This window comes from Narcine bancroftii, chromosome 3, assembly GCF_036971445.1.
Source record: "Narcine bancroftii isolate sNarBan1 chromosome 3, sNarBan1.hap1, whole genome shotgun sequence".
NCBI classification, from domain to species: domain Eukaryota; kingdom Metazoa; phylum Chordata; class Chondrichthyes; order Torpediniformes; family Narcinidae; genus Narcine; species Narcine bancroftii.
In genome coordinates, this window is record NC_091471.1 from 286,207,201 (window position 1) to 286,219,610 (window position 12,410).

General features: G+C 39.6%; 1 protein-coding gene across 6 annotated transcripts in view; it reads left to right on the forward strand.

Annotated features, from left to right (window-relative positions):
* Window positions 1–12,410, forward strand: part of eps15l1a (epidermal growth factor receptor pathway substrate 15-like 1a) — a 375,808-nt gene that overhangs the window by 253,544 nt on the left and 109,854 nt on the right. For 5 of the 6 annotated variants that reach the window (XM_069928475.1, XM_069928474.1, XM_069928476.1 and 2 more), the window contains one exon: window positions 6,246–6,393. The exons of the other annotated variant lie outside the window; for it this stretch is intronic. In XM_069928475.1, coding sequence (XP_069784576.1) covers window positions 6,246–6,393 — 148 coding nt within the window. The remainder of the gene's footprint in view (window positions 1–6,245; window positions 6,394–12,410) is intronic. 6 annotated transcript variants of the gene reach the window in all.

Genomic DNA, 12,410 nt, shown 5'->3' on the forward strand with positions numbered 1-12,410 from the left:
TCCAAGTTGGAAATTATGAAGTTGTTCTCTATAGTCAACCTGCATATATCAAAAATGAGTGGTCTGGAAACTAATACCTGGGAACATCACCATTAACTTTTCACAGTGTGATAAACAGTTATTCATCAAACTGTGTTCTGTCCTAAGCCAATTTATTATCTTTCCTCCTATTGCTTCATTTCTTCTCTGGGCTGACAAACCTGTTGTGTGACACCTTATCAGACACCTTTAGGATTAAGTAAAAGCACAAAATTGCTGGAGAACTCAGCAGGTCTCCCAGCGTCCATAGGAGGTAAATATATACAACCAATGTTTTGGGCCTGAGCCCCTTTTCAAGGCACCTGTGAATAAAAATGGTGGGGAAGAAGGGCAGGTCGAGGACCCAACAGTCAAAAGGTAATAATTGGGCATGAATAGGAGGACAGGAGAGCAAAAGTGCGTAGACCTTGAGTGTAGAGGGGGAGAAGTGAGAAAGATTCTTGCAGAACTCCCTTTGAAAAGAGCAGGAGAACTTCTGGGTAGGCCTCACTTGAAAAGATTTCGCAGTGGAGGAGCAAAATGGTGTGAAACATGAAAGTCTGCAGACGCTGTGATTGTAGTAAAAGCACAAAATTGCTGGAGGAACTCAGCAAGTCTCGCAGCATCCATAGGAGGTAAAGATACTTGTATAATCTATGTTTTTGGCCTTAGCATTTTTTGTGTTTTTACTCCATTCACGGCGTTTGCAGATACCTTGAGGAAATTGTGCACGCTGCCTCAACCCCATTTCCTCATAAACTTTCTCAAGCTTTTTCGATAAACTGAATCAAATTAGTTAAACCTTTTGATTTTCCATTTACATTTCTAGCTTTCATTAAATAATCCATGCATGTCCAGATGAAGTGTGGATATTACCCCAGGTTATTTTTTTCCTGAACTTTCCTGATCATTGTTTTTGATTATACAAGAGACTTTTATTCCAAATGTTTACATAATGTTTGCAAATTGAATGTGTGGGATAAGTGAGACTACGCTGATTGTACTTACTGACCTATTTGCAGATTACTGATTTGTAAAACTTGCTGTAAAGGTAGTACTTCTATCAACATCATCCATACTGTGGAAGAATACATGTTAAATTGGCATCAGGTCTTGGCAGAATGAGAAGATAATAGCAGACTTGAACATTTGTCTTTAGCATGTCATAGAGTATTCTGCATCTTGGTTGCATTTGCAGGTCTGATAATCGCATATGCAGAGTGACATTGGTGAATTAGTGAAATTGAATCAGTCAAATACTGTATTAAGAGCTGTAACAAAACAGAAGGGCCCAGCTAAAAAAAATGTGCCCAGTCTTGTTTGGATGTTTGCTAATTTTCATATAAATACAGAGTTTGTGAAATTCATTCTGTAGGAGTTTGTAACATTGGTTAACAGCGATGGTGCCCATTTAATAACCTGAAGTGTGGCCTTTCAATTTGATCTGACATGTCCTTGAAATATTTGTGAAGAATTGACTTTATTATGACAGTTTTTCATGTCTTCAATGAATGATCAAAAATGGTACAGAAATTCCCCCTTTTGAATTTTACTAATTATATAGATTACATGTTCAAATAACTTTCCATTGATATTTTTCTGTTAACACACAACTGCAGCTCCATCCATTTAATGGATCTGTGCCTTTCTAATGTTTGTCACCTACTTATATAAGCTTATTACTCGATGATGTGTTATACTCGTCATTAAAGAATAGTTTGATTGATAAAGATATAAAAAAGTGGCATTGAAGAATCTTGGTTGCTCAATTAAAAGACAAATACATACATATCTTTGCTCCCTAAAGCCTCTGGTATTTTCAATAAGATTTTGGCTGATTTACCTCAACTCTATCTTCCTGGATAATTCCTCATATGCATTTTTAAAATTTTTGTATCAAAATACCTGTGAGTCTATGTCTTGAATCTACTAAAAATCATTGCTCTGTGGAATAGAGAATTTAAGAGATTCTCAACCATTGAGTGCAACTAATACTCTTCATCTAATTAAATGGCTAATTTCTTATTTTGTAACAGTAAGTCCTGGTTCTCAACTGCAGCTACCTTGAGATCCCCTTGGCATATCCCATGGGAGGCCCAATAATTCTAAATTTATTGACATATGCTTTTGTCATGGGCAATCTTTCATCTGCAGTGAAGCTTTATTGCACTCTCTCTCGGAGGCAAGTATGTCATTTCTTACACATAAGTAAGGTATGGTCTCTTCAAGACCCAACATAATTGCAGTTACACTTCTTGAGTCAAATTCTCTTCAATTACTTTTCTATTTGCTTGCTTTATCTACATAACTTTCTGTGAATTGCTCTTGACAACATCCACATCTCTTTGAATACAGATCTCCGAGTTTCCAGCAATTTAAACTAATTCTCCTTTTTCCCACTAAAGCAGCTAACTTCATAATATATTGCACATCATTTTCTTTCTCCCTTTCCCAGTAAACCTTTTCGCCATTTTGTATCTTACTCACAATTTGGTTTCTTAACCTGCATTTACGTAATTTGGATCTCCAGTTTATTGATATGGATTGTCAATTGCTCAACAACAAACAGTAATTTGTTTATTCCTTATTCTCTGATCCGTACATTATATTATTACCAAAGCCTTGATCTTGGATAATCTTGTGCGCACATTACTGAATGTTTTTAATAATCCAAATCCACTACACTACTTGTACCCTCTTACCTATTGTGACTAGCTTCTCCCACAATTTGCAGTTTGCTTTTCTCGGTATTAAAACACTGGCCTCAGACTTACCCAATTACTTTCAATCTCCAATAAAAATTGTTACAAAATTAAAAACCCAAAAAGCTCCTTTGATGAAAGGCTATGAATTAGCCCAAGTCATTGCACAATGGACTGTATGTATCTCAAAAACAATCTTGAACATGTTTCACTTCAGCTTTCCCACACCATTCCTCCATATTTGATTTGCAAACATTTTTTCCAACGAATGTTCATATCCTGGCTAAGTGCTCCTTGTAATTTTCTGATCTGTATTTTACTCAAAACTACTCTCAACATTGGAGTTGGCCATTGCCTTTTAACTACATCCAAACTTATTCTATATCTAGGTTTTTAAGATAAAATCTATTGTCTATTACATTTAATGAAGCATTGGTTAAGTATCTTTATCTTTGTAAAGTACACTGTTTGACCTGCTGAGTTTCTCCAGCCTTGTGTTTTTACTTTTATCTTTAATGTACCATTCCTTTCCATCTATTAGCCGTCCTTATAAAATTAAACATTCTAAAATGTTTGAAGCCTGAATCACTCTACCAATATATATCCTTACCAATGATTATTAGTTCAAACTAATAATTTTGCAGCAGTGTGATTTTGCACTTTTGTTTTACACCCTTTAGCTTTTATTTGTTTTTCAGATTTCAAATCCGATTCAGATTAATTGTCAGAGCACATACATGACATCACATACAACCCTGAGATGCCTTTTACCTGCAGACGTGGCTGAATTACCACTAATTGGTAGTGCAAAAAAAAACTGTAAACAGCGTAAAACATGTAAACAAACAAAATGCTTGGTTTGCGGTGGACAGTAATGCCCTATTAATTTTATTCAGCCTCTATTTCTTCATCACCTACTTAATTTTTACATAAATTATTCTTTATGCAGTCCCTTGCGATGGTAGATGATTTTTTTTTTCCCTTGTTTTGTGGTTATTGGAGTTGCTGTGGAAATCAATGTGTAATCAACAATATCACAAGGAAAGATAGAAGATGTTTAAGGAACTTGTGGGTTAGTGGTATGGGGGATAGTCTTCTTGTTTTTGACTTTTTCATTGCTTTTCTGTAACCTTCACAAAAAGACTGAAGGTTCTCAATGCTAAAGGCCAGAAATTCCCAGGAGTTGAAGTTTCTCATGGAGGCTTTGAGAACGTCCAAAAATCATTTCCCTTGTTCTTGTGCTCTGGCTGTATCAGAGCTCTGAGTAGAGAGCTTGTTTAAGGTGGTATTCATGAAAATGATGTGACCCATCCATTGGAGCCAGCTGAGTGTTATTTTTTAGAGCTTTGATTCAAGTTCAAGCTTATTATCAACTGACTGTACATGTAGAGCCAGATGAAACAGTGTTTCTCTAGACCACAGTGAACACACATACACATGCAATACACAGTATATATAATAACACACATGGGTCCTCTACCGGCACCACCTACAGCTCCTAGAACGCTTCCACCAGCGTTGTCTCCGCTCCATCCTCAACATCCATTGGAGCGCTCACACCCCTAACGTCGAGGTACTCGAGATGGCAGAGGTCGACAGCATCGAGTCCACGCTGCTGAAGATCCAGCTGCGCTGGATGGGTCACGTCTCCAGAATGGAGGACCATCGCCTTCCCAAGATCGTATTATATGGCGAGCTCTCCACTGGCCACCGTGACAGAGGTGCACCAAAGAAAAGGTACAAGGACTGCCTAAAGAAATCTCTTGGTGCCTGCCACATTGACCACCGCCAGTGGGCTGATAACGCCTCAAACCGTGCATCTTGGCGCCTCACAGTTTGGCGGGCAGCAGCCTCCTTTGAAGAAGACCGCAGAGCCCACCTCACTGACAAAAGGCAAAGGAGGAAAAACCCAACACCCAACCCCAACCAACCAATTTTCCCTTGCAACCGCTGCAATCGTGTCTGCCTGTCCCGCATCGGACTGGTCAGCCACAAACGAGCCTGCAGCTGACGTGGACTTTTTTACCCCCTCCATAAATCTTCGTCCGCGAAGCCAAGCCAAAGAAAGAAAAAGATAATAACACACACACACAAGCCTTGAAGCAGACACTGATCTAGTTTACATAATCAACCAGTGGATTTTTACAGACCAGCAGTGCTGATACCTACCCAACAGTTTGAGGTATTTATTGTAGGTTGTCTATTTTTCTGAAGCATGTGTGAGCATTGTGCTGGGTTTGAAACCTTGATCTTTGGTAAAGGCTGTGCTGTGGCATTGAAAGCAGTGATGAATTTCATTATCCTGGAAAATGCTCGAGAAATGGGGAGTAGTCCACATTTTGCAGGATCTTTATTGACAGGGTTGGGTAATGTTGTACAGTAGGGCAAAGATATTGTTTTATGAATTCTGCTCCACTGAAGAACCTTGCCTTTTACTGATTTTAATCTCTTGCCCCTATTTCTTTTTAGAATAGCACAGCCAACTGATATACCAGGCATGCCAAGAGGTTAAGAGATTCTCGTGAGGTAGCCATTACTCACCAATTCCTACCAGTATATTATCAGTCTATTGTTTCTAAATTCACACGCATCAAATACTGCAAACTGGTCTTCAGATCAACATTATTTTCATGCAGTACAAAGTGCTAAAATATTTATTCCCCTGCTAATGTCACAAATTTTAAATATTATGTTTCAGTACTTAGAAGGGAGGGTTTGAGGGTGTCCTTCAGTTTTCATTTCCCGTATTCTAAATAATTTTCTCATGGTCAAAACTTTTACATATTCTAATATGGATATGTGTAAAATAGTAAATGGCTTACAACATCTCTGCAATTTTATTCTTTCAATCTACTCTGTCCATTTCTGATTCCCTCATCCTATTTCATCAATTTTTCTTTCCATCTCTCTCTCTCTCTCTCTTCCCATGGTTGCATGAGTGCAGTCCTGTGCCAAACTCAAACTCTTCCCAGTTGAGTTAGAACAATAAGTACCAACAACTTGGATAACATCAAAGCTGACTGTGGTTATGAATTTCACTTGCTCAGAGGCACTTAACATTTATGTGCACGCTTTGCACCAAAGGGATCTAAAGCTTTTTGCTTGATCCCGCTGAGATGTCTGTATTGAATTGACATTGTCAGCTAATTCAGCCAGAAAAAAGATGACCTAATATATCATTATATCTTGATATTGAACAAACAAAGAGCTGTTTCCTGAACTTCTCAGGTATCTATGAAGGTAAGTCCTGCTCAAGTATCTTAACTGGCCTTTGTTCCATGCAATAATTGAACAGCATAATGAGATGCTTTATGAATATAGTACCACAAATCATGGTTCTACAACAGATATGATGTAACATTTCTTGACAGCTGTGATTGTTGTACAGTACTGTTGAAGCTAAACTCCATTTCACACAGTCTCACCTTACCTGTAAGAGAATCCAGTGTCACATTTTTGAAAAGATTGCCTGACCATGGAAGGTACAGTAGAATTGATTATGTGTTCTTTGCATTATATCGATAGCCCTCAAATTCAGAACCTTTTGCTGCTTCCGACTCGGGCCAGTTTGGTGGGCAAGGATTCACTGATGACCTTTTTCAAAATAAACAGGATACCCCAGCACTGCCTCCAAAGAAAAATGTCCCCCCACGGCCTAAAGCGCCACCTAGTGGTAAGTTGAATTGACTTATTGGTAAGTGTTCAAATAGTTAACTAGTAATTCACATTATCAGAATGATTTCATATTCAAAGTCTACATATTTAGTACGTTTAATTTTTTTTAATTGGGTAAAGATAAGAACACCCCAGTCAACTAAAGCAGAATTAGTGAGAATACTTATTGCTTCTCATTTCAGTTATTTATATATATTTTTTTTGCTGCTTATAAATCTGTTTCCCACGAGTGTTTGTTAACATTTGCAAAGTGGATGGATGTGGATTGACATTTGCAATTCTTCCAAAAATTACTATTTTATTAAATGCTGAGTAGGTCTTGCCATAAATAGAAGGGAAAAAATTGAAGTTATTTCACCACATTGTTGCATTTATATATAAATACTACATTATCACATGTCCCAAATTGCTACTAATACAGTGAAATAAATTGTGTTGTTTCATGTGTGATTGTACTTGGCATGAATGAGTAAGATTACAATGTCTTGCTCCATTTTTTTTGGTATAATCAGCAAGATCTTAGATATCTGTTGGATGCCCGGTACAATACTGAAATACTCAGCTCAAATAGCAGGGTGAGACTGATCTCTCTCAGTCTCCCATCATCCCCTGCCTGCTGGGCCCTGTTGGTTCCTGAGAGGCAATGGTGGAGAGAATGGGAGTGTACACTCACAGAATTTGGAAGACGGCATAAGGAGTTGTAAAAGTGTTTGGCTTTTTTTATTGAAGTAAAAGGAAAGGGACTTGCACCTATTATAAGTAGGTTGTTAGGCCCCAGCTGGACACCATATTATTAGGAGGTAGTCATGAAAACCACACAGATGATGAGAACTTTTAGTTACATGGAGATATTGTTCCCCTATGAGTCAAGGCTGAAGGAAGACAATTAGTGGAGATGTTCAAAGTAATGAGGTAGTTAAAAGGCGCAGATGTGGAGAAACGTTTGCAGCAAGTATCGATCTGAATTACTTTGCCTGCATATGTCGTGAAGGCAGATTTCACTAATAGCTCTTAAAGGGTAATTGGATAAACAGAAAAATTGATTTTGCTATAGGGAAAAAAACGGGGAGAATATGGCCCCTGTATAGTGCTGTCAAGTTGTCAATGAAACTAGAATAGGTGAATAGAGTTCTACATTTAATTATTTTAATTCAGTGATGTATCTTCCAGAAATGTAAGTTTAAACTTTGCAGGTAGAGACAACCTGAACCAAATTGACTGAAGTAATAAGAGAAGTGCAGTGCAGTCCATTATGAGGATGGGAAAAAAGAGTGAAAGGACAGATGTGGTCACTTAAGGAACAAGGGCGAGTTGTTTAGTCTCTTCAACTAGTTTTTCAAGTCAAGTAAAGTTTATTATGATCAGATTGCTCAAGTACAACCAACAAAACTGCCTTCTCTGGTCCACGGTGCAAAACTCATAGACAAACAACCAGACATAAAACACATACAGACAAACAATACATAATACGGACAAACGTTCATGTATGCAAATAAATATTGTTTCATTAATATGAGTGTCTCAAAGGTTAGTCTGAGCAGTTTCTTGGACATTCAGCATTCTTGCTGCCCGTGGGAAGAAGCCTTTTCTCAGCCTAGTGGTACTCCTGTATCTCTTTTCCAATGGGAGAAGCTGTGTTCAGGGTGGAAAGGATCCTCAATGATTTTGTGTGCCCTTTCCAGACAACGATCCGAGTAGATCACATCAATGTGGGAGAGGGAGACTCCAGTGATCCTCTCTGCCGCTCTTATGGGCCTGTGGATTGACTTTCAATCAATTTCTCTGCAGCAACCGTACCACACTCTGATCCAGCCGGCCAGGAAGATAAAACTATGAACTAACTTTTCAGATAGCTATATCTTAATTCTATCAAACCTTCCTTGTTTGTTTATTTCTTAATATCTTTGCATACCAAAATCTACCAAATCCAACATGGATATTTGTAGTTGAAATAACTTCCAAAGCCTTTTCCGGGCTATAGGCATCTTGGGTAAAATTAATAGATGGTGCCAGACATAAACTTGCTGGGAATACTGTATAGACCCCCCTAAGGCTTGTTTGAAAGCTTTGATTTAGAGCATGGGGTGAAATAAGCAAAGTTACAAATAATGGACCAACTATAGCAGTTGACATTTAACTTAACAATAATTAATGAGGACAAAATTGTCCTCGGGAAGGATTTTCCACAGTTGGTGAATGACTGCAGTATTTGTAAAAGGAACAACAAGGGGAGAAAGTGTAGACACAGGAGACTGCAGGAATCTGCAGCAAAAAAAAAAGAAAATGCTGGAGGAGCTCAGTGAATAAGTTATGATCTCTGGAGGGAAATTTTTCACCTGGAGAAACAGAGTAGAATCGAAATAGGAATCAGAATTTATTGTCATGAACAAGTCATGAAGTTTGTTGATTTGCATCTGCATTGCAGTGCAAACATTTTTATAAACCACCTTACAAAAATAAAAATAGTGCCTGAAAAGTCAAAGTAAGGTGGTGTCTTTGGTTCATTGATCATTAAAGAATCTGATGGCAGAGGAGAAGTTATCCTTGTGCCACTAAGTGCTCACTTACAGGTTCCTGTACCATTTTTCCGATGGTGGTAGAGAGAAGAGGGCAAGGGCTGGGTGGTGGGGGTCCTTGAGGGTAAAAGTTGTTTTCTTAAGGCACCATGTCTTGTAAATATCCTCGATGGAGTGAAATCTGGTCCTTGTGATGTCACAGGCTGAATTAACGACCCTCATTGTTGGCCCCTCCATACCAGATAGTGATGTAACGAGTCAGAATGCTCTCTATGGTACACCTGTAGAAATTGTTGGTCTTCGGTGACATACCGAATCTCCTCAAACACCTCACAAAGTATAGCCGCTGGCAAGCCTTCTTAACGATTGCATCATCATGGAGGTTCCAGGACAGATCCTTGGAGATGTTGACACCCAGGTATTTGAAGTTCTTGATTCTTTCCACTACTGACCCATCAATGAGGACTGGTTCCTGTTCTCCTGACTTCCTCCTAAAGTCCACAGTCATCTTCATAGTTTTGCTAACATTGAGATTCTTGGTGTGACACCATTTCAATGAGCTGATCTATCTCCCTCTTGTGTGCTTTCTCATTGCTGTTGGTGATTCTGCTGTAGTGTCATTGGCAAACTTGTTGATAGTACTGGAATTGTGCCTGGCCATATAGTTATGGGTGTATAGTGAGTATAGTAGTAGGCCAAGCATTGCATCCTTGAGGTGCGGCTATGCTGATTAGCAGTGAGGAGGAGACATTGTTTCCAATTCGTACTGACTGTGTTCTTCTGATAAGGAAATCAAGGATCTGGTTGCAGAGGGGGATGCAGAGAGTCCAGGGTTTGAAGCTTGTTGACCAGCATTTCAGGAATAATGGTGCTGAAGGCTGAGCTGTAGTCGATGAAGAGCAGCCGCGTGTGCTCCAGAGCTGAGTGGAAAGCCAGTGATATGGCTTCTGCTGTAGAGCAATTATGATGATAGGCGAATTGCAGCAGTTCCAGAGTAGGGAAGGGGTGGGGCTGTGGCTTTTGGTTTCTGCAAGGGGAGAAAACATTCAGATCTCCAGTCTAAGGATAAATACTAATATCAGAATGTGACCATGTCTGAAGTTACAAAGTAGGCTGCTTGCTAAAATCTAAAATACTCCAACTTAGTGCACATTTTGGATATACATTCTAGATCCACATTGAGAAGACAATGAGGAGAGAGAGGAGGAGCTTTGTATTTCCTTCAAGAAGATGGTTATGAATGCAGCAGTTGAACAAACACATAAGAAAATAAAGAGTGATACTCTTTGGCCTGGTTCAGCAGGGGTAGCAAATAACAAAAAATGGGAAGTTATTAGACTTTGGAAGAAAGTGTACTGAATTGAGATGAATTCAACATTAGAGCCATTGTTTGAGATGAATGACAAGAAAATACTTTGATAGCAAGTGAAAACTTTGTGGATAGTCAAAGGAAAATAAAAGTGTCAGTGTGGTCATAAGAATTAGGATGAGGGCAGGAGAAGTTATATTACAGTTGCGGATAGTCAAAGGAAAATAAAAGTGTCAGTGTGGTCATAAGAATTAGGATGAGGGCAGGAGAAGTTATACTACAGTTGCGGATAGTCAAAGGAAAATAAAAGTGTCAGTGTGGTCATAAGAATTAGGATGAGGGCAGGAGAAGTTATACTACAGTTGTGCTTTGGAAGAACTTTGTCTTGGCCTTTATCAATGATAAGCTAGATAAGGAATTAAAAAGCCATGCAGGGCAGATGCCATCTGAAACACTACTCATGTTACTGCTTCAAGAGTTTGGTACTATAGTGGTCATTTTGCAGCACTAGTAGTGAAGTGGTCCTGGAGAATTTTTCCCTCTTGCCAGTCCAGTATATTGAGGATAACTACGCTCAACAGAGGCACTTTTAGTCCATGTAAGATACTTCCACATCTTCACAAGCAGTCCAGGATGTCCATTAAATACATCATCCCACCACATCGACTCCTTAGTAATGAAGGAGGATGTAAATACATCTCAGAATGGCTGAGCACAAATGTTCTCGAACTCACCAAACATCAACCTCCTCATTTTTAAGTTGTAGTGTGTCATAGTCTGTAAGATGTTTAAAGATGTATGTGCCAGTCTTCTTCTTAACCTGAAGAATGATACCAATAATAGGAAGAGGCTATTTGATCCATTGGGCCTGCTTTGACTGGTCATGCTTTTCATTTGCTCGTCCTGCATTTTCCTCAGATGGTTGCCAATTATTTCTTTCAGTTATGTATTCATGCCATTTTTGAAAGTTATGATTGAATCTGGTTGTATTGCATTTTCAGATAATTCCTTCAGATTATGTTATTAAACATTGATAGATTTGCCTGTGACCATCCCACGAGTTCCCCCATCTCAAACCTGCAGCGAGTCATTAACTTCTGTAAATCCCAACATGTTAGTATATTGTTACTACTCAGTACAGGGCAATCAACATGAAGATTTACAAAGGTAACTTTTGCTTTAATGTCTGGCCTTTGAAAACTAACATGAGGAGCATCGTAGATATCATATGAAGCTATATTTTAGGCAATTCAGTTTGTAGGTACAAATTCATATGCAAGCATGACTAGATGTACTTCAGATTTTCATAAAATAAATTTGTCATTTTTCTTCTCACCCTGACTCAAATATTTAAAGAATTCTTAATCTGTTCTGTAAATGGATAAGGTATGGGACATAATCTAGACCAGTGCCAGACTATTTTGCATCCTAGGCAAGGCCAACTACTTGCACCCTCCCTCCCCCCAAAAATTAAAGTCTTACCTGCAAGCGTTCGCTGAGGGAATCTGAACCATCCACCCAGGGTTTAGCATCAATCAGGAGCTCTGAGGGGGAGTTGGGATGGGGGAGCGAGAACCGGTGGGGGGAGGGAGCAGGGATTGGGAAGGAGGACTGGGGAGGAAGGGTGAAACAGGGACCGGAGGGGGGGGGAGGGGAAGCAGAGATGGGGTGAGGGGGTGGTGGGAGGGAGAGGGGGAGAAGTGCACTGGGTTCCAGCGACCGAGCACAGAGCCACTGTGCTGGGCAGGGCAGGGCCGAGCAAAGGCATTTACACCCCCTGCCCTCCCTCCTTCGGGGAGCTGCTATCCTGTTGCCTTCCCAGAGCCCCTCACTCAACAGACAGTGCCTCCCCAATAAAAATGGAAGCCTTACCTGATCTACGTGTGTAGGTTGGGGCACTCTGCGAACGTTCAGCTCAAACACGTAGCCACATGTGAGCTGAACTTGTCTGACTCTGACTGTGGTCTGTGCCATAGGCAGCAGCCTAGTTCGCCTAATGGTAGTGTTGGCCCTGGACATAATGTTGGAATTTAACATTGGAAGCCAAGACTTTTATTTTGTGATAAAACTAAAGAAAGCAAGTGCAATATACAAATTTGCTGGAGAAACTCAGCAGGTCATGTGGCACCCATAGGAGGTAAAGGGAAGGGCACATTCCTGAATCCTTGGTTATCCTTTACTTCCTATGGA